Below are 25,006 nucleotides of genomic sequence, written 5' to 3' on the forward strand. Positions count from 1 at the left end.
TAAATGAACAATGAATATGTCTAACATTAATGTTTCACCAATCAATCAATAGAAATCACGCTTAGTTAATAAATGAATAATTTCCTAAAAATTTGATTTCATTAACATTATGAACAATTATGTTTAAATTACATGTTAACAATCGATTTAATTGTAAAAGGGTTAATTAGATGTCAATAATAGTATGTGATTGCTAATAAGTCTGGATAATCGTTTCATAATGTCTTTGTACGGTTTAAAGAATCACAAAATGAATATCTATAAGTAATAATTCTACATCTTTAAGGGGACACTTTCCAGTAAAACGAACAAGGAGAATATGCATTTTAATACGACATATAATATAGAGATATTTTTCTGTGAAATAAATCAGGAGCAAAACATCTTTTAACACTATTTAGTGAAAATATACCGCAGTCATCCCAAATATCTAGGCCAAGATTTAAAACATATGTTTGAACATCAGTTCTCTCAGTTGTACACACAACTAGGCCTACAGAATAAATCTTGCTTAAATGCATCGTCGTCATAAAAACATTGTTATTTGGTTTATATTTGTTGCTCCAACAGCGTTCCCGCCCTTTAGAAGCACCTACCGTTATGTATACAGAATGATAGTAAAACTATATTAATCGAGTAAAAATCGATTTCTAGAAAATGTATTTAAATGCTGAATGCCCGGGGCGGAGCCCAGGGGTATCATCTCCAGTGAACGAGACGAACACGTACTAGATTTAAGCGCGTTTTCTAATTGCGCATAATGTACTCGGCTTGCGGTTTATGTAATATGTGAAAGTTAATTCACTTGCAATGTCCTGAAGCAGTGGCAACAGATCATTACGGATTACGTGTAAACGTACAGTAGCTTTTTGAGTAACAAGTTGCGTAATACAAATCCCATCAAGGCCTCGCATAATAATATATTAGAATTTTGAATGTGATGTAGATCATGATAGCATATTGGATGAACGATCTCTTGTGTTAGTATGTGAGTTTCTTTTTACTTATTGACTGTTAGAATATACGAAAAAAACATATTGAAATAAAGAGTTAAACCTCATACATCAACTGACCATTATACAAAACAAAGAAGATATAAACTCTTATAAAAGCAACAATAATAAAACCTATTTAGAATTTAGAAAAATACAATTCATAAATGTACCTACAGTTTACCGATTACAAACTTCAAACTATTATACCTGTACTATAAAATCATATAATAAAGTAATTTATTGTATAAAATATGAACAAAATAGAAAAAAAGTTACCAAACATTCAATCATTTTAAAAATTCCTGACCAACAGATACAGATTCTAATATCCTTTTTTATAACCTTAAACTCTTAACTGTGCACGATATCAATAAACTCCAACAATGCATTTTCGTCTATGAACATATTAATTCCAAACTGCCTTCTAATTGTTCCTGTAATTAACTCTGAAATCCATTCGTATAACACAAGATCATCACGGGACCTTCATCTTCCTCAACTTAAACTAACTAAAATGAAACATAACATTCGATATAGTGGTTCTAAACTATTCATTAATCTACCTCCCGAAATTTCATCATCTAGCAAAATGTTCTCTTTTAAACTTAAAGAATATCTTATTTCAAATTATAACTAATTGTTTTCTCTATTTTGTAATATTTTTTAACTTTAGAAACTTTACGAAATTGCTTTCTTTACTGTTGGTATGTGTGTGTGTGTGTCTGTGATGTATTATGTGCAGCAGTTATGTTTACATTTATATATATATAAGTATAATTTATATAATATTCTTACCAATATACAAGTTTTCAATTGGATTTTTTTTTTCCAATTGATAGATATTTTCTTGGGTTTGTTTGCCTCTTTCATTTTTTATATAACTGAATTACCTTTTTTATACATTATGATTTACTGTATTATAACTCTAAAAAATATATATATATATAAAATATCAGAAATTATAATGTTTTACTCAAATGAATATGAAAGAAATAAATGTTTATTTGAATTGAAAAAAAGTTAAAACATTATCAAATCAACATCTTCTAAGAAATGTATTGTTTAGGAAAGAAGATGAAGACGATTCAAACTCCAATGAACTAAAAGTAAAGCGGCAACAGTGGAATCATGTAGAAGATTATGTAACACATCATAAGTGTTGGCACCTTTTTCCACTTTTGCCCACCGCACATGTGAAATGTGTGGCTAAATGATATTAGACACTTGTCCAGACACTGATGCTCGCCTCAATACAATTTTCTTTAATTATTATTCCATAATCGTGTTTCAACCAATTTAACCCATGCATAAGATACTTTCCTCGTAACGTGTCCATCTCCCAAGTTTAATTAGGTACAACATTCAACACAGCAAATCAAAAAATAGGAACAAAAGCTGCCAGAGGGAGTGTATAATAGTATTCATGATGATTTTAAAACTTGCTACATCTTTAAAAAAAAAACTCCTTTCTCAAGGGACCACATCATCTTGGAAACTTTATTTAAGACAAAAGTTAGGTCTAAGGTTATTACCTAATGTATTGATATGTTCTAGAACCAATCTTACTCTCAGGCTAATTTTATTCATATTCAAGGACATAAGCTATGGGATGAGATGTACCGGTAAAAAAAATGTTTAAATAGACGATAAAATCAATAATAATTATAGCTTTACTTTGGTGAACATTATTGAATTGTATTAGTTGATGAGGCTGTAAATGTTAGTTTGAAATATACATCCTGCGCATGTGTGTATAAGGGTCTTGCAAAAACATAATTCATACATTTTCTCAGTGCAAGTTCCTTTCATTTATATTATTCAAACATGCATGTTGAAAGTTTAATCAATGTGAATTTATCTAATATCAAATAGTTAATTTCAATATTTCAGATACTATATATGCATACATTTATTATTTTACATACGACAACTAGTTTGGCTACCAATCCAAGGGCATTGGCTTCACTTGTCTGCTAATATCGCAATTTTTCTCACATGACGCGACGCATAATTCATCACACCTCCAAGACGCATAAGAATAATTTGTAAAGCATATTGTGTGGATGTTGGTTCTAAATAAAAATCATAGCATAACATAGTGAAAAACAAAAATATCGGGTAACTTCCCTATACAACAACATTAATAAGCAAAAGTAGAGTTCGGCAACATTTCGTTCTAGTCGTTTTTGCTTTGTTTATATTTCAACGACAGACACGCGTTCAAAACACAATGGGAAACAATTCGATGCCCACAGTTTTTTGTATGAAAATGGTTAAAGCTTAAAAATAAAATTCATAGGCCTACATATAAGTGTTACGAAAAATGAAATATAACATACATTTTAACTTTAATGGTCGTCCGGTACCGTATATTCCCACAGTGCCACTATTATAATTCCTTATATAATTATACTAATCTCACTCTCTCATTGATTGAAATTATTTGCCGCTTAGAATACTGATATTATAATTTATACATTTCAATTAAAACATTTGTTGCTGTTGCCGTCTTTAGAGTATTAGTTACACTACGAAGGTAAATTTTACAATAATGGAAATTATAATAAATTGCTACTTAGATAAGCTTCATTTTTATCCAAGTTCCAATCCATTACGATAAAATTGTCTGCATTCCAAATAAAAAATTAACGATGACAAACACTTTTTTGTAACTGTCAATAGCTTTTGGAATAAAATGATATTTTTTCCAATTCATCGATGACCTCGGAATGAACACGATCGCGGTTTTTCAATTTGATTACCAGGCAAGAGTAAGAGAATGCTGTTTAAGATGATATGATACGATATCTAGGCATATTAGTAAAATTTGTTAAACAATTGAATATTGATTGCCATTGTAAAACGGTTTGAAACCGGTCAAACCATTCCAATATAAAAATAGCTAAAAATTAAAAACACTATTACATTATGATAAATATACTGGAATGTTATGTTATGACGTATTATGCCATTGTAACCCGATTGTATACATTTTTCACACTGGGTTACTGGTCTGAAAGTCAATGTTTTTCATTTCAAGAAAGCTGTTTTTTTACCCAATTGGAAAATACTTGGGGTTAGAACCCCGTCGATGTGTTTTTTAGTGCGTATAGTGCGTAAGGAGATTATTTATGGGAGGTAAGTTAGGAGTTACGGTACGGTTGCTTGCCATGAAACAGCCACGCAGTTTATTGTTATTAGACATAGTAAGAACAGAGAGTTGTAAAATAATATTTTATAAACTCCCTGGTAAGAATCTTCTGCTATATGACATACATACTATTTCCTCTTGTATTGTTTATTTTATTGGTGACGTTTTAATAATTAAAATATTATCATACAATAACAATAATACGTCGATCTTATATACCGTAGCGCTTAATGTACAAAGCCTGTAGCGCTTCGCATTACTACCCCAGTTATTTTTTTGATCAAAACACGAATGGAAAAATAATCCCATAATGCAGCTAGTAATCAGCGTAGTCGTGTTTGGGGTCTATGCCAGTTACCAATTTGTACACCTGGGTGGAGAGAGGCAAATGAATGAATCAAAATGTTCTGAACTAACGTTCTGAGGTAATAAAGCGTCAGAGGACATCTTTTGCATGAGTATGTTACATTCGTTTCAATAAAATATTATACCCGAACATGAGTATTGATTCCCTGAATCGGCGGCGTTCATCGACCGTTCGTTTTCACGACATACGAAACGATTGAGTCGAATAGCCCTATAATTAGCTTGTACTTTAGAAAACCATGTGAAGGGGGGAGAATGACCAAATAGCTGCGTAGTGAACAAATTACACTAGCTACATGTTGAAGTAACGGGTGCGTTTGTGTTTTGCGTATTGTTTCTCTTTTTGTACCATCTTCACTGCCATTTTAAAGAACATTTTCATTTCATCAGGACTCACTTAACACTGATTTCATTTATTTATTCGATACAAGTGGTAAAGGGGTTCCGACAACAATACGTGTCACTCGTAACTGCCGTAACTATGTTTTAAAATCAAAATCAAATATTGTTTTAAATATAAACTAAACAAAGGTTGATATTCAGGCAAAATAAATATCGTTCTTCACATTTTAAGTTGAATGAACAGTAACATATTTTGGCTACATTAAAAAACATATTTAAAATATTTATTTATAATTAATGCATTGATAGCTTAGGTAATTGATGAATACGAACACTAACGTAGTTTATTATACTATAATAAACTATATTTTTTTTAGGATTATACATTATTAATCATTATAGTCGCTTGTGTGGAATACTGTAGATAAAATTAATAGAGCATTTGATAACGTCACACTAAACTGATATTAAATTACAGGGTTTCAATAAGGATAATTGCAAATAATTGTTTATTTATTTATTAGTATTATTATTAGTCTATAGATAACTCGCCATCTGACAATAGTACAGATGTCAATGGAATAATTAATATGTGCAATAAAAGAATAACCGTAGTGTATTAATTTCTTTATTTTGCTTATAATAACCAAACCCAATACTTGATACTTGATAGTTATTCCTGCTTGTCCAGAGGCGGCCGGGTGCTCAACGTATATTTGACAATGTTAAAAATAGGTACAGAAATAAACTGTGGAAGAATTGTTTTGCAACATAATGTTCACATCACAAAAAAATAAATGTTGTTTTTATAATTTCATTGAACGGACTACCCATTTTACGTGGATATGAAGAAGGTGTTTGTTGGAGATTTAAAGGATAGCTACGGGAAAAACAGTTTTTTGTTCTTTTCAGCGGTAAAGGAGAACGAGAACCATAAAATAAGAGTGGTGCTTCTTAACTTTCTTTCACATAACATTTTGAAAAAAAATGCATTAATTATCAGTGTTGTTGCCAAGGTTTATAATTAATAACTCGGAACTACCCTTTAAGTGAACAAAGTTGAATCAGCCGTGTAAATTATTTACTTACCATCTCTACGATTTGGTAGATAGACAGGTCCATAGAAACAGTGATTGGGTGTGATGAGTTCCAGACTGGCCTAACTTTCTTGTTGTAATCCCGGAACAGATCATCGTATAGTTTCTGTTCATTCCCGCCATACATTGCTGAAGACAAAACGAAAAACATTCGGTAAAATTATGATTCCTTTTTCTATTATCAGTATTATTTGTGAATATTAAACAAATAGTAGTAGAAAATAAACATAGTGTGTGCTGAAATGTAATTATTAATTTGTGTTAAATTAATTTAACTGGTAATGTTATTATTTTTCTAAAATTCTGAATTATATTGCTACAAAAATATTCCCTCTCCCTCTCAACAAGTTGACAACGTGACATGTTCACGTGACAAACATGATTTTCTACACAAACAGTCTTATTAAAAGCATTGGATAAACCGTATACGATAGGACGATAGCACCCTGTCATCTAAAAAATCAAGTTATGCGATGCTTTAAACTAAGTTACTGACTTTTCAAGATCGAGTGACATTTCTTTCTTTTTTTTTTATTTCTGTGTTTTGCTATCATTCATTGGCAATTTAATTATAACCTTTTTTAAAACAGCTGTCTGAAATTCAGAAGATACAATATAATTGAAAGTAAAATGTATCTCGATAAATTCGTTTTGTGAAATCACTTTATAGAAATTGAATTATCGCTAGGTATTATCCGGTGGTCTAGATTTTTGCTTGACAGAAATCATTTTCTTGAAAGAAAAATTCTTGAAATGATAAATGATGTCATAATTCGGAAGAACTGACGATAAACGATAAATTATATATCATACATAAGTATTTTCTACCTTTCTCTTTTGATACAAAACTTAGAAGTTAGAAATATTTCCTAGACTTTTGACAAATTAATTCCTAAAAATAAATTATCACGTGGTTGAAGTTACTAAACCTCTTCTGTATAGTACATATGCATTATTGAGATGTATATTATATTATAAATCACTTGAATCTTATTAAACTGTAAAAAAGAATTAAATTTACTTATTCTGTCAATATATAACATATTGTAATAATCTCAACGATGATTGGTCAATAGAAGATGACTGCTTTGTACCAAACATTCCATACTCTGACGTTTTAATTTTTAACAAAATATGTATTGGCATTAAATCATAAAAAAGGAAAACACTACAAAGTATACAATATTACCAGGGAGGGGTGAAATTACACTAAAAATATGGTGTTTTTTTCTTGATATAACACAACATACAACAATTGTAGTTACTTACATGTTTCTTTTCTTTTTCTTTCGAAATTAGTAATTGTGATACGAAGTGAGAAAGTCAATCAGTACTGATTCTGCAGGGATTTTAGATACTAATCAGTAATTCTGATTGTTTTTGTTTTGATGTTGTTAATTGATTGTACCATGTTATTCATTTTTTTCGAATAAATTAACACTATAGTAATGTTCAAACGAGATTAAACTTCAAGTTTGCGGTAAACCGTCAAAAACAGAAATTGTTTTGTAGGGATTTCACCCAGTTTTATTTCTTTGATAAATACGTATATATCTTTTTATAAAACATAGGCCTAATTAATAACAGTTTAACTAGAATATATCTTACATGTCTTATACTTTCTTTTTACATTCCTTTGACATGCATATTTATACAATAATAAATAAACAAACGGGATCAGAATAAGCACTCATTGGTGTTAAGATCTGTATACAATCAAACTTTTGATAAAAAAGTATGATGTACCCAAATAATGGTAGGGATATGTCCAAATATGGTAGTGATATGACATCATCATGTACATATATGGACACATCACATTTTTTGTCACATAAAGTTTGATAGTGTATATACAGAGCTTTAACACAGTATATACGATGTGAGAGTGTTGTGTTATACCGTTCTAAACAAGTAACTATTCGATAGAAGCCATTGCCATAGCTGGTGATTTAGAACCACAGGAAAGTCCAATTGTCGCATAAGCATCACGTCTACGTACATACTTTGTTCAATGTTAACATTACCCAGGAGAACATAAGTGTGCATTAGGGAGGTTTCAAATGAAAATGCATTGATTACTATCTATGCAAAATTATTTTGTATCTCTTTGCTGCAGCACATGTGTTCGTATTTATGTGTGTACGTAATTCACTAAACTTTAGACACAGTACTAAACGTTTTATTTTGTATAAACTTTATTTTTCATCAAAAGCATGCTTTAATCTGGTACGCAATTTCATAACAAATATCGTATATTACAGACATATTACTAAGTATAATTAAAATGGCTTTCTGTATTATTTATCAAATTAAATATTACTTTGGTCACAAGTTTTACTTAAGAAAACAATCTGGTATTACGGGAAACTTTTACGTAAAATTAACAAATTAAAAAGAAGATGGAAAGAAATCTGAAAATTGTCTCCGTGTGCAGGTCACATACATGTTGGATGTATTTCGTGTTTCAAACATGATTCTCAAAATGAATGCTCATACCACTTTCTGACCGTAATGCATGGGACAGATCAGTAGCCCATGTAAACACATACAACAGCGCTATCCAACAGACAACGTCAGACAGTATGATTCCTTTGAACGCTCTGCGAACATAGGCCTACATAGTGTATTACATTCGTTATGAAACCCTATAATTTTAATCTCTAGAAGTGTTTGTGTACTCATCTATACTTTTAATTACTTACAAACAAGTATTCGATGCGTGATGTACACTGTGTTATATAATTGAATAAATCTATAACAATAACAATTCCCTCTGCGCGTCGCCACAATAATTATAGATTTAAACATAAATATTATTCACGGGACAATACTGCCGCAATGAATAAAATGGGAACGAGTATTATGTTGTAGGCCACTTTCCAATGTATAATGGAATGTTATATTCTACTGAACAATTTTTTTATTTTTGTTTTTTATTGTTTATTGTTTGTTTTATTGTTGAGAAATATTATTTTTAATAAAATCGGACTTTGAATTGCCATTTTCTAGTTAATAAAGTTAATGATGAACTTAACAAAAACAATTAAAAAAAATGTCAAGGACAATAATCTTTAAGGAATATAAGATACGTTTAAATTCCCTAAGAACAATGTACTCAGATGGTGGTATTTGAATTGTTTATTGCAGATTTTGTTTTTGTCTTTTTTGGTATACTATAAAATAAATGAAAAAAATAAATAAAATAAAGAAAAAAAAGTGAGAATGGTTAGGTGTAACATTTATTTAGAGAAAACATTATTATCCAATTTGTTCCTGATATTTTATGTGAGTTATATAAACCATGGATTAATGAATAGATTTATTCATTATTCCATGTATAAACGTAATCATACTTTCTCCCGTTGACGTTGACAATATTCCGATTAATGACACAAATTAGATGGGCCTAAACGGAGAAGACATGACCTGATATGCTTGTATTCTGTATTCGAAGATTGATGTTTGCATGAGATTGATTCTTTGCAAAAGGCATCCGCCACTAGGCTTACTCTTTAAAACCTTACCGTATAAATATAAATTAAATGCATTTAATCTAACGTAACGTTATAAGAAACTATACTTATGCTTAGAATTAAATAGAAACAAGAATAAAATAAACTAGACGAAACTGTCTTGATACACGTATGTTTTACACTGGATTATAATGTATGCATTCTTGTTATTATATTATTATGTATTACATAAAACCAAGTATCAATAGCAATATACAAAATCATAGTAATAATCATATAACAAATATTATTATATAAAATAAGCTTTCATGTTAATAGTCATAAACTTATCATACTACTAATGAGGTATCTTGCAAGAATAAATATTAGCGTCAATGACTAAACATGAACGTTACTATGGTAACTATTCAAATTCAATTGTGAACTCAATTGTATTTTTTTAATTTGAATTTAATGTTCAAATCGTCAATAATATCTAGGAAAATAACAAAGGCACAAATATAATAGCTTACACACGTATGGCGGTTATAATAGTCGTGTGTTCACATGGTATACAACTTGCGTAAGCATACACTATTCACGTCTACACGATGTAATGCTAGCCACTAATGAATTTAGAGCATAGAACGCGTAATGTGTGAACGTGTATTACGTCCAACTTTAAACGAGTTTATTTCTAGTTCGCAACATCCTTGCTTTTTTGTTAAATCACAAGTATGGCCATATCAAGCGTCTAATTTTCAATATTTTGAATTATTACATAAGCTGTGGTAATATTACACACAGATGTAAATGCAATTTGAAAATTTAAAATATCATCTAAGCCTAATAGTTCGATAGAAAAATTCATATGCATCACAATTTTTACTATACATATCGAGTGACTTACGGTACTAACTTGAAAGAATACTTTTGCAAAGTAATCATTCGACGTGGAAACTTATAAATCAAAAATACTAACCAAATTCATTGGATTCGTTTAACGAAGATACTTGGCCGAGTATCACAAAGACAAGTGTAAAAACACCCAGGTTCCGTACCGACACGGGAGCCATATCTTCGGCCTTCGCAACTACGGACCACCAGTTGGCAACAGCTTATTATTGTAACAATAGAAATGCGTAGTAGATATGATAGTCATAAGCCTCAATGTGTTGGTTTATACCGGCCTGGCATATACCATGAAACTCAGTGATTGAGTGATGCACACGAACGAAAGATAAAATATTTGTAAACACATAGAGAGCGCCGCTACTACAAAAAATCATGAACATAGGGAATCCTTCACCAGACGGAGCGCGACGAATAAGCATAGATCACGTGCTATACAAAACAAATATTGATTTAAGAAGTTTGCATCAAAATAGAAGAGTCACGTGTTGTCAATTCATTACAATTGAACGACGTTTCATAATTGGGGAAAACGTATTAGCTAGCAATACTATTAAAGATTCATTTATTGAAAACTATCTGTTCCAATTAATGAAAAGTACTTTGATATTGACCTTTTATTGTTCTCATTGCATCAATATGGAATTCATTATTATTTTATAAAATTGTAATTTACGGTATCTATAGTAATAATTTCACCTGGGAATGGGAGAATGTCAATGCATTTAAACATAATAACAAGTGGTGTTAACTGTAGGCTCATGGAAATATCATCATCATGGATGGATCAAAATAGTGTACGGCACGTGATACGTAATCAACCCACAGACTAGGTGTGTTATTAAATATTATTATTATGAAATTATAGGTTATTGCTATTAAAAAGTGGTGTTCATGGTAAGATAGAACCCGCAATTCTGTCATCTAGTTCTACAGCGATTTGTTGACAAATCATCGTCGATAAACACGTAATTAATATCTATTTCGACAGTTCTATGATTAATTTACAGCTAACGGGGAAAAACACTCGACACACGATTTAATTTAGCAATAATAATTTCCTCTAGAAATGATAACCTTAATTTATAGTTACACCTTGGGCAATTATAATTAAATTGGTAGCCTAACTGTAATTAATTGTGTATAGCTAAAGGGACACATTTGATGCTCAGTACATCTATTGATTGGACTACATCAATTATTTCAAAAGTTTCGTATTTTTAAAATCCGTAGAAAGGGTTTACGACGACCAGGGCATTCATTGACGCCATGTATAGACACTTGGCGCACACGATGAATTTAAGATTTCACACTAAATTTAGCAACAAGTATCGATCTTAAACCACCATAAGGATACTGATTTGTTATCATAAACATATCTGTCTACATAAACTACACTTTCTCCATCAACTGAACTGTCCTCAAAATGCTTTTTCTCCATCAACTGATCTGTCTCCAAAATTATCTTTCTCCATTAACTGCTCTATCTCCATCAACTACACTTTCTCTATCAACTGCTTCGTCCACATCTACTCTCGGTCAATTGCTCTGTTTCCATCGACCACTTTCTCTCAATCTTTCTCCAGTAACTGATGTTGCTCTTATCAACTTATCTTTTTCTATAAACTGTTCTGACTCCATCATCTACAGTTTCTCCACCAACTGCTCCGTCTACACACTGCTTTAATATTTCTCCTTAACTGATCTTTCTCAACTTATCTTTCTCCATCAAGTGTTCTGACTCCATCAACTACAGTTTCTCCATCAACTGCTCTATCTGCATATATCTGTAATCTTTCTCCATTAACTGATGTTTCTTTTATCAACTTATCTTTCTCCATCAACTGTTCTGACTCCATCATCTACAGTTTCTCCACCAACTGCTCCGTCTACATACTACTGTAATCTTTCTCCATTAACTGATGTTTCTTTTATCAACTTATCTTTCTCCATCAACTGTTCTGACTCCATCATCTACAGTTTCTCCACCAACTGCTCCGTCTACATACTACTATAATCTTTCTCTATTCACATTTTGTTTCTTTTATCAACTTATCTTTCTCAATTAATTGATCTATTTCTATCAACTTCTTTTTGTCAACCAACTGCCCCGACTCCACCAACTAAAATGTCCAGTATCTTCATTAGGAGCTCTGTCTCTATCAAGTGCTCTTTCATTACATCTGTTCTTCGACTATCAACTGATCTGTCTCCATTACCTGTTTTGTTTCCACCAACTACTCTTCCTTTCTCACTGTTCAGATCTTTGAACAAACTTTATTTTAAATTTGAAATTTATTTACTCCACTATAACTGTATTGTAAGTTCATAAACGGGTCTTTACTTCAACAGATCACATGCATAAATATAGGCTTACATTAAAATAAAATATTATGAGAATGTTAAAAATGATTGGAGTAGAATGAAAAGTAGTGAACCTGCGTCACAAATCAACGATCCCAATATCAATAAAACAGGTCTGAACGTCACAGAAATATAAGACTTCTAAAATAATAATATTTTGAAGGACCATTAAAAAAAGGTTGCTTATGTTTCTAATACCACTATGATGATAATTGTATTGGTTATTTCCAAAAATACCATGTAGAGGAGAGTTTTAGTTAAAGAGATTCTTCGTTTCTTTATGTAAGATAGCCACACTTACTATTACTATTCGTAGTGCATACACTGTTCACAACCATTATTATTCATTTTGATTAATGATCTGCGTGAAGAATTAAATTCAATACAATGAAATGCATTTCAATTTATAAAGAAATTAGAAAATAATTTATCATTTAGACTGTTTGCATTTACTATCATATTTTTTTCTGATAATGGTATACGTATTATAAGGTAACATCAACAATTACTATAATGTTAAAAACGTGCAAAATTGTTTAAATTATATATAATAATATCAACAGGCAGAACTGGAACATCAGAGCAATGATTTGAATATGACATGCTTCGTTCATTTTAATGGAGTATGGTATGGGACCAAGAAGATTTATTGTTGTATTAAATATAATATAAACAGTAGGTGCACATGCATTTAATAAATGGTAAAATATGTATGTCAATGGCGCTATATAAATCGAACGATTGATTGATTGATTGATTGAATAGATTTCATACTATTCTCTTTTTTTTTTATATTCATACAAATATACTAGATAACGAAACTAGATAACTGATGGGATTCGATAATCCGCTGTTAAACCAACTGAATACGGTCGTATAATACGTTCATTTACGTAGGTTTATCCGATGGATGATGTGATGATAAGCCACAATTGAATGTATATATCAGAAACGATGCTGGAAACTAGTTTATAAAGCTACTGGCTGTAAACGTTTTATGTTAGGTTCTCGTGGGGTAATGTTTTTTATGTTACTGACATTGTTAGAAGACGACCATGATAACGTTGGCAATAGGTTACCTTCCTGATACTGCCAAAATGTGTTGTTACAGATATTATTAGGTAGGGGTCGAGTGTTAGAAAATCACTCGATAGTTATTCTTATTCGTACCAAAATTAAATGCTTACATTGTTGGAAAACGTTTTGGCAAATTGTTAATGTAAAAAAAAATAGCAAAGTAACATATTATCAAATGTAGCTAATTTCATAATGCTTACATTGTATAACTTACTAGTCAGTAGGTCATTACTAATAGAAAGTAATGAAACCAAACCACTCTAGCGATTAACAAAGATATGTAATGATGTATTAGTTAACTATCACAGAGTTTTCTCATTTTTTGTTTAAACAAAATAAAGAAGAAGAAACGCAATCTTAGACAGAAAAGAAAAAAGAAAGATATCATTAAATACAACACTGTTGGTAATGATTTTTTTAAATAATAACGGAAGGGAAAACGGTTAAATAATATCTCCTGTCAAGATTTATCTTCTGATACATTTTAGTAGATGTAGATGCGGTAGTATGGAAGGACATTATCACAGTCTTAAACCTCTGTATGATATTCCAATATATTAATACTTTGTACACAAAAACTCACGTGATGTTGGAATGATTTCCGGATTAAATATAGACACCGATTGGAAAAACATACACAGGAAAATATTTTAAATAGTTTTTTTAATAGCATACTGTACGTGTCTACAATTTTATTTCTGCTACATAGGTTGAAAGTCTTGAGAAATGTGAATCATTGATTGTAGTGAGAATATGCTCCGACCAAAGAGGTAATATTTAGCCTGCTTTTTTTATGCTTAAACTAAGGAGGAAATAATTGTTTCTTCAATTCTTAAACTTACAATCCCGAAACAACAATGAATTGTTGTTTCAGGACAAACTATAACCGTAATGTGTGCACTTCTCAATTACTATTAGGTCGATCCTAGACCAATATTTATTTTACTTAGTGTTTTATCCGAATGTTATTCAATGCTTTCAAAACATCTTAGAAAACAAACGATTATTGACAAAAACAAACTTTCGATAAATAAACCATCACATCAAAAATATAAAGTAGAAAAACTACATATCAATCAGACTCAACAGCAAAAGAGGAACTCGACACATTTCCATGTTAAATGATTGAACGCCTCGCATTAGAGATAGTCGTTATTGATTACAAGATACGAATTAAGGAATGTTGAAGATATTATATCCAGACCAATTTAAAGAAAAGGAAACGTATTATCGTTGAGGAATGTGTTCGATACATACAGTAATGTGGGGGTTTTATTCTAAATACATAAACATAAGGCAACGATACCCGTGGGTATTTATTCAAATGGGTCGTCAACGAATTAATAAACTCAATGTAAACTCACACATTTCCGTTATTTAGTAAACGAGATAACATAAACCGAAATTCATATAATATACGGTACATTTCTATGATATATGAATACTGTACTCTTTCAGTGCAAGTTCAAAGATATACTTTTCCCGTGGAAAAAAAAGTTTAAACATTATTTTGTTGAATATGCAATTTAATCACATACTCACTTTGACCAACACTTATTTTTAAAAATATATTTACCAGAACAACTGTAATTTATTAAAGCATTTTCAGACAATGGGGTTTTGTCTAAATGCCTGGATTGTTGTAAACCATTTTAGAAAAGTGTTGCTTTTTTCTACGAAAATGAATAACTTTATTTCAACCGCAAAATGGTCTATTCATGTTTCATATACGATCAATGTAACAAGTATACTAAGCTAACACTCATGACCCTTCTCAGTCAGTCAGGTGCAAACTTAAACACACACAAAACACGCTCTTAACGCCATTATATAAAAGTGTGCTAATAGTTTATAAATGTAGTCATCTATCTTTCTATCTATCAGCACATTACATCATAGACACATATATTACTACATGATAATGTATCTTTTGAGTCGATATTTAAGCAACATACTTTTATATCTTCTTAGATACAAGTTAAAAATGGAAGCTATTTTATTATTTCTATTTCTTCAAATTTAATCTGAATTTAAAACAGGCAACACAGTTTGTTTGTATGAAAAAAATGATAAGTTTTACTGGTATCAAAAATCATTCTGCAATTGCAATAATAATAATCTAAAATAAAATGTTTGACATTTTGGCAGAGTTTATTAACTTAAACAACTTTCAATCTAGTCTGTATTAATGTTCACGATGCAGAAAGTGTTATTATGCAATTAATTAAACTTATTTCAACCAATGGGATTCATCGATATAAGTTAAATGTCATAAATACAAGTGAAGATGACATCAACTTATCAATTTATTTCAGCGATATAAGTTTATGCGCATTAATTAAACTAGTTTCAACCAATGGGATTTGTTAATAAAGGTAAACATTAAACGAAATTGTATCACACCATTTTTGCATTAAATTTAAATACCAATCTAAATATTAATAACCAATGTAATAACCCAGTCCTAAATGTATATGACTAATTGAAATATCTATAACTACGTATAAGACATTTATTGTGAGGTTAATGAACATAAAGCATTTCATGATTTATTACTTATACAGATAGTGCAAACTCATTTCTGAGTTTAATGTCATTTTTTTTTTCAAAACAGCGTAATTGAAGTGTCAGATGTTTCTTAATTACATGTATAAGAAGGCTCAATAAGACAGTGCAATTAAACGATGGAGGTTCGAATTATGTTGTTCATCTACCGGAACAACATATCACATATATGTGCATGTTATTAATAGTTCATGTTTATGTTCGTAAATAATACCTTTCTTTGTAAGATTACTGTAACTACTGTAGAAACCTTTTTAGTCACGTGGACGCGACTCTATAGTTCACTATGTCGGTCGGTCGGTCTGTCGGTCTGTTTGTCGGTCCGGTATCACTATGCGTTTTATCGCTTTTCTGTACTTTTTTAACTGTTTTGATGTAAAGAAAAGTTTTAAAGTACATTACTTTTTGAAAGTTCATTTTTTTCTGAAAGCACGCGACTTATGGCTGTTGGCTTTGTTTTTCATGGTACACCCTTATTAAGCTTGGTTCACACTAGGACCCAATGATATAATAAGCGACACGCAAGTACTTCGACGTAGACGACATGCATCCATCGCATCGTGATTGACCAACTTATTTGCACCAACTTATTTGCGTTGCGCTTACAACCTTGTGGGATATTTTCCTTTAATACGAACGAATGGAAATGATGCTTGTTTTAACACTATAGAAAACCATGAAGGTTCCCAAAGGTCTTCCCTTAATATGGGCTTTAGAGTATATAAACATTATTATACCACCACCACCAGACGTGATGTATTAATGTCGGTGATTCTTTATTAAAATAATGTATCCACATTGTATAATAAATAATATTTTATTGTAAAAATTAAATTTAATCAACACAAAACCCATCCCTTTTATCTTCATTGAATATCAACGCTCTTTCACTCACACTCTCTCACCGTTGATTAGTACCATTGGATATCTCTTTTACAATTGAATGAAACGAAATCAAACATTGAATTATAATAATCAATTGATCAGGAATGTGTCTCATTCTGTAAACAAAAATCTAGCCGTTTATTAGTACAATTGAATATCACCTTAACCTTTGAATGAAATAGAATAACCAACGTCCTGTGGTAAGAAATCAACCAATCAATTGACCTCAGGATATACCTAGGCGTGTCATAATGTTTAATTTACATTTAATAATAGTTTTTATCTGTGCGGTATAAGCAATCATCATTATGCGCCAGAAGAAAACAAAAACGAAAAGCATGTTCTATGTAAGCTGAATAAAAACAGAAACTAATTTATACTAGTGCTTCAAACACAGGCCGATGCGATTATACTGCCTGATCTCGTACTTATGAGTGACTTGTACTACGTGCACACATGTATGCGCATAAATTGGAATTCATGAATTCAGAAAGTATATTGAGGTCCCTATCTTTTTATCTCGTAAGTTCTTGAATTTAAAAATGTCAACAGCGATACCTGTAAGGCATTCTGTAAAACCAGGAATAAAACTGTCGATGTCTGATGAGCGGCGTCCTTCTGGTGGAATTCTGTATACGCGCGCGCGTCGTCACCTTTGGATGTGGTACGGTCGGACCTAGTTTACATCACTATAATGTGGAGGATAGCTTTATAATTCAGATGCCCTTTCTAATTTGACAGGGCAACTTCTGACATGGCTTTTTAAAATCGTATTCAAATATCGTGCATCTGAATAACATTCCACATCGTTTTTTTACTTAGCTTTCTTTCGTTACTAAAATGCAATATGTTCATAAATGATTTCTTTAATATAAATAGACAGACTATCTTCAACTCTACTTAAAGATAACTACATAGTTATTTAACTCAATTTAAAGGAATATGCCTACAGTACAATATTTTAAACATTTTATTGTAAGATTCACGATCACAAACTCTTTCTTCGTGCATATCTAATTGGGATAAAATGGAAATAACCCCCTGAAATACGTAAATTAACCATATTCGGATACACCTTTGTATGTGTAACCTTATTAGTGGCTGTACTAGCTTTAACTCATCACGTGTTGCCATTAATATTACATAGTATTAGTATTATACATTTTATCAAATGTTAGTTTGATTACAAGAAAGCATATTGCAAAAGTGTTTCATAACGTTTATATAAATATATTTTCACAACATGCTTTTAGACACGACATTATAGATATATCAATAGATTCAAATTGAGTTGAAGTGGAAAGGCATTGAATCGAATCAAATCCGTAGAGAAATATGCTGTATAATTTGAAAGTGATGTGGGGGTTTTGACGTCTTCCGTAGCGTACGCAGACACACGGAAAAATTATACTATATCAGATATGAACACTGGTTTTCTATTAACACAACCGTATTGCAGAAATCTCTAGTGAAATTGTTCATCATCATTGTCACCATAAACCAAAATTAATATTGTCATGAAGAAAATGTTGCATTCAAAAATCGTGAATGATGTTTTTTTACTTAAGCTCTGTCTACACTATCAAACTTTATGTGACAACAAAATCACAAATATCACTACCGTATTTGGGCACATCACACTTTTTTTGTCAAACTAGTTTGACATAGCTTTATAAAGGCTAGCTAAAAATCATAATGTGTGTAAAATAGCCATAGCCAAATTTAACTACATGCTGACTAGTACCGTTAAATATGGCTTTCAATAAATGAAAATATTCTACTCTCTGTAATTTTTTATTTATTTATTTCAATCTTTAGGCTTAATCAATAACGAGGTCTCTGTGAGCTATTAAGACAGGCATCTTTTAAATTTTGGCCACGGAATAGAATTGACATTTTCGCGTTGTACACCTTTTTGTCGTGTTGAACCAATGCAATTGACATTTTTTATAGTTTATTTGTATTTTGGAAAGGTTTAGTTTTACTCGGACTAAGTCCTATGAGAGTCATTTTCTATAGCTGTATTGGCCTCCTTTATACTGAAAACTATAATACCCTGAGAGGCCACTCCAACTTTATACAAATCAATGGCGGTGAAGTATTCCTGAATGACCGTCAGCTTAAAAGAATCCAATTGAGTATGTTAACATTCTCCACTAAATGTCATTAGCATTATTATACGACATTATGGGCTGTTAATTAATAAGCGTTCTTTGTAATCTGCGCGTCACGTCACGTTTTTGAAGAGTTTCTGTTATTAATCCATAACAAATTAAATGTTTTTAACGTGTACGTATGTATAATATAATTTAATAATTATGTATGGTATTATGTCTAGCGACAATACACGGCCTGTAGTATCTTGTATGCAGACGGCAACAGGCGTACCATGTCACATGGTAACTTCTAAATTAAATTTTCATTCATTCAAATTAACTCAAATTCACACACTGTTAAAGCTCTATCTACACTACGGTATCAAACTTCATGTGACAAAAAAGTGTGATAGTGATATGCTTAAATATGGTTGTTATATGACATCACCATGTCCGTATATGGCCACATAACATTCTTTTGTCACATACAGTTTGATTGGTAGAACATCGTTGACATGTCTTGTTTGGAGAAGAGGCTACTGTATTGTATCATTAGAAGATGCTTTAGATATAATATCCCATGTGATGAGCGTCGCTGTCACAAGACAGGATACCGCAGATTACAGATTGTCTCAATACCTGATGGCGATTATGTACGTTACCTCAGTTGAAAAAAAAAACAAGTAGGCCTACGTATACCCTTTCAGAAACCTTAAATCATACATTCATATCACGCAACTAAAGTTTCTTTATAGCACTCCAGTCTTGTGAATTTACAAAAAAGCAATTAAATATTGTCAATCGGCATCTTAATCACAGACACCTAAAGCTATGCAATCATGTTTAACATTTAATTTCAAATATCAATGACCTTTAAGAAACTATCGATACTTTTAAGTGCGCATAGACTACACAGAAACAAAATAACCTTAATTGCCTTTTTTACTGTCGGCTTCAACAGACACACACAGTTTAAATTAAATTATTCATATCTTATTTTAAGTAATTTATAATTATATAATATAACTGCTGTAAGCGTATCATTAAGTCACGTAATTTGCCTCATTAAATTCGTCTTTCTAAACAATATTCCAATCGCTTTCTATATACAATGTTAGAATACAAAATGAATATTTGAATTGAGTGGGGATAATTTTCACGAGTTTAAAGATTGGCTATTATATTATTATTATCTCGATTTAAGGAATACAACACATGTATGCCTATGCTTTGTTTTATAACACACTATTCCACTAAGTGACCGTATGCCATTCAAAAAGGCAGCGCTGTGATTTTGATCGCGGCGTAGAACAATTATAGCCGGTACACAGTTCGATTTTCAAACGGGCAACAATCTTGCGAGTTTTGCACACAATTTCAGAAAGATGTCGTGTAATAGAACCACCGTACAATATAAATCATATTGAACGACACTTGATAGAGAAAAGTGCACCTGAAAAATCAGAATTGAGTGTCGTGATAACAGAAATAGAACATGCTTTTAGTTTAGATTAAGTTGTTTTTAATCGTTAAGTGTTTAACGTTTCGTATGGCCACTCGGAAGAACAGTGGTATAACAAAAGGAGAACGAAATTAATAAATACTAAATGGACATCACAAAAGGAGAACGAAATGAATAAATACTAACTGGACAGAATAAAAAGTTAATCATATTATAGTTCTGTTAAAAAAATTAGCTTAAACTAAATTAAAGTTAAACTTTGATACCAAACCAATACAGATATATACAGACGTTGTAGCACGTACATTGACTGAATTTAAACTACGTATTCTGGCGTTGATATAGCCTTTCCAGCTACAAATGCAAAATGTCAGTTTCAATTTAACAACCCCCTTCAAGCTTTAGTGTATAATTAAGTAGAGGTGATAAAGTGGTGCATCTTATAAAAGGTCTTGGAGTATTTTTCTTTTTAGATAGCAAATACCCGGCAACCAAGAGCCAGTCTATGGAAAAAACATTTTCTTTAGCTGAGTGTACTTAGATAAATTAATACGTCACACGATCGACATGCATATTCATATGATGGAAGCGTAAATAATGAATAATTCGTCGCCTTCCTACATAAAATTAAGTGTATTCACATCCCATGGTATGTTCACATTAAAGTTACAATACTTTAAAAAGTAGTAGGCAAGAGCTTATGTATTATGATACATAATACTGTACAAATGTAACCACTGGCGTAAAATAAGAAAATGAAACCAGGGGAAGAGTTAAATTAAAGAGTAATTTAACTCTTCCCTGGTGAAACGTTGTATTTTGGTTAAAAATAATAAACATGGGTAACACAAAAGCAGGACACATAACATTTTTGAAAAAGGGCATACAACCACACGGAATCCTTACATGTATGATATCACCGATTTAATTGATAATGTATTGATTATTTATTTACAAGACGAGATGTTACAAATGTATTGATTTTGAAATACCACTATCATAACCGTGTGAGAGTTTTAAGACATCTTTGTTATGGGTTCATATCTTATCTTTATTAATCATATTTAATTTTATATATAGACTTGTTAAACGCGACGTTTGTTACAAAGTAGATAACATATAGAAAGAAATCATATTTATTTGATTTTGTTGAAGTCATAGTCGAAGTAAATATACATCAACCAGATGGGAATGTAGTTATCATTCTGATAGTGTTGTTGTTTATCGTACGGTACCGATTATGAAACACATGACTGGATAGAAAAAAAAAATCATAATGAGATGATTGTTCATATTATATTGTACTACGATGACAGATGCGTAATGACGAATTTTGAAGTAAAATACAACATTTATGAAATGTTAAATCTGCGTTTCTGTTTCAAGCTAGATTAACTAGGTCACATTAGGTCTGAGTTGCCATAAACCTTATAGCTGTTTCATAAAATGAAAATATGTGCTATCATGGAAGAGTAACAGTAAACACTCTTCCCTAGTTAAACACCGACCAAGAAGGGAGTTGTACTCTCTGGACCAAGGAGTCAAGTAACATTGTTATTCGTGAGAGGGCGCGCCTCCTGTAAACATTACAATACGCAGACTTCTTTGACCCGTCACGCTTAAAATACTTACAGTATTGCAACATAACGTACTGACTGTTGTTATTTGAGGAACTCAGAACATGTTATATTTGCTTTAAAAAACGGTAAAAATGTACTTGACTTAAACATGTCAAATCACAAGATTACGGGAATTGAGTAGCATAATATGCCGTATTGGGTGTAGCAAGTAGCCTCCGATTAGTATTATTAAAGGTATAATAAACACTTATCTTTAATATTTACGATTAAATTTACTTATCTTATGTTTTAAATATAAGTTTCATTTCACTAAATATGCCTTTATAATAATATACACAACAGTAAAAAGTGTTTCAGAGTAATAATTTATGTTTATGATTATATTATTGATGCAACATACTTTCATTTTATTATAAAACAATAAATACTCAAGAAATGTTTCACGAGTGACGAGAAATGGTAATGCGTTTCAGTCTTGTGGGAGATGCTCATTCTGGTAACTATCTGTTGTTAAAATCAATATCCAGTACACTGAGTGATACAAGTGTCTTCTCCGACGACAAGAGCGCTTCAAATATAGAGGGCGTAAGAAAACACGAAAGCTTACTATTGTGTTGTTTGTGCCCATTTTACGTTTAATATAATATGATTCGGAAATTCAGCGTATTTATTTAGCTTAACATGAATTCATTGACCGACATTTTTTTTTATAAATCACAATGAGAAGAAATGAGCGCAATGATTCGATTAATGCTACATGATATTCTTTTTCTTTCGAAATGTCGAGAAAAGTTTACCTGCGCACGCTACATAACTGCGCATTCTTTCTGAAACGAAATAGTGCAATATCAATACATCAATCAAACATTTTACACGGATTAACTTTTTTCTCAAAATCTAAAATCTTGTTTTCTACTATAAACATTAATCAAATCTCGTACACAATTATTCAGACATACACTTTCGTTATTTTGCATAATTTTTGTTTGTATTGCCTTAACAATTTCTGTCTTTTTCATAAAACTTTTTTTTTGCAATTTCAAAAGTAAAAGTAAAATTGTAATGATGCGTTACAGTTATTGTATAGGTTAACTGATTTAAATTATTTTACATTTATTTATTTTATTAGTATTTACTAGTATATATTAGTATTTTTCACTTTCCCTTGTTTTTATCTGATTATTTCGTTGATTGAACCCAAAATTAAAGCTACGCAGATGCTTGCGGGTTACTTTTTTTTATTTATTTTATTTATAAGCGTGTTTAAAGAAAAAATCCCTGTTTTATTCAAACTGTACAGTGCAATACCACAACGGTAAATGACAACAAGTTACTCGTTGGCACACGGCCTGGAAAGCGTGAGAAATCACTGTCCTGCTCACATGATAAAAAACAAAACATTTTCTTTAAAAAAAATCTTACACACGTTTTTTGAATGGTGTTGAACACAACACCGTGACATGACTTGAACCCAGGTCTCAACTCCATTTGAAGTGTATCTATTCAGAATCGTGCACATTCTAAACATGTTAAAATGTCATCAAATGTTTAAAACGCATTAAAGGCAGTTGGAAAAATTCTAATCCTGCCTCAAGAACCAATAATTTTTTACTGATTCTTTAATGTCATGTCTGTTTCACTTTGTGTATACATTATAGCATAAGGCGTTCATTACCATCCGTTACTTTGACGAACGATGAATATAAACCGTTTCGTCATGATTTTTCGCCACAAGTTAGTATACAAAAAGAAGGGTGTTTTCATTAAACATTAAAAAATCATCGAATTTCCAAACCATACCCGATTAGTTAGATAGGTTAACTTGTAATGTAATGTAAATATTAATATCGAAAATTGGCAAATTATGATGGAAAATAAAAAATATAAATAATATAATAAATATAATAAATATTTAAAATACTACAAATTTAAATTAATTGCGCTTGGAATAAACGGTAGTTTTTTTGATATGCCGATTTATTATTTATAAAATAATAGGTCTTTTCTTAAACAATCTTCGATTTGTTTTTTCATAATTTTAGGCCTAAAACAATAGTTTTTAAGTTTCTTTGATTTCAAGGTTTTCCTAATACATACATATCATATTTTATATACAGATTTGTGTATTAAGTTAGGATTTATTTTTCTTTCTAAATGAATTGAAGAATGGTAATAAGTTTTCTACTTTCAAAACGATGTAGTGTATTACTTTGACAATTCTCTCCTTTAGCATTCCAGTTCAACTAAAAGCAATAAATGAAATGTTCGTATGTAACATACTTTATTTCGATTAATAACAGTGAAGAAGGCTGTTCGCCATTTCATTATTTTATCATTACTGTTAAACATCAGTTTACCCAAACGCAATAATCACATGTTGATGTTTGTTACAGAACAATTTTGCCAATAAACACTATTATTAGATTGTATCATACGATTTATAAAATAATAATATTGCAGTCACAAAGAGTCACACTTCTTTCTTGAAAATAACAAGGCCATATACATGGCTGCAGTCGCGTGCTCAAGTTAGTGTTTACCGACCGACCGACCAACCGACCGAAATTGCTGAACATTTATATTTTTTACGTGCTCGTATAACGTAATTTCGAGTTGGAAAGTGAATCAAATAATATGATTATTAACGAAAGGTTGTAAAACA

The 25,006-nt window shown here is 31.0% G+C and overlaps 1 protein-coding gene across 2 annotated transcripts in view; it reads right to left on the reverse strand.

Annotated features, from left to right (window-relative positions):
- Nucleotides 1–25,006, reverse strand: part of LOC144858830 (neuronal acetylcholine receptor subunit alpha-9-like) — a 96,137-nt gene that overhangs the window by 13,343 nt on the left and 57,788 nt on the right. Inside the window, exons 1-2 of one of the 2 annotated variants that reach the window (XM_078714956.1) lie at nucleotides 10,386–10,731; nucleotides 5,944–6,080 (exon numbers count right to left, since the gene is read on the reverse strand). In XM_078714956.1, the coding sequence (XP_078571082.1) occupies nucleotides 5,944–6,080; nucleotides 10,386–10,479 (231 nt within the window). In that variant the 5' untranslated portion in view covers nucleotides 10,480–10,731. Of the gene's footprint in view, nucleotides 1–5,943; nucleotides 6,081–10,385; nucleotides 10,732–25,006 lie in introns of those variants that run through there. The other variant, XM_078714955.1, reaches the window with a different exon arrangement.

This window comes from Antedon bifida, chromosome 2, assembly GCF_963402885.1.
Source record: "Antedon bifida chromosome 2, ecAntBifi1.1, whole genome shotgun sequence".
Taxonomy (NCBI): Eukaryota; Metazoa; Echinodermata; class Crinoidea; order Comatulida; family Antedonidae; genus Antedon; species Antedon bifida.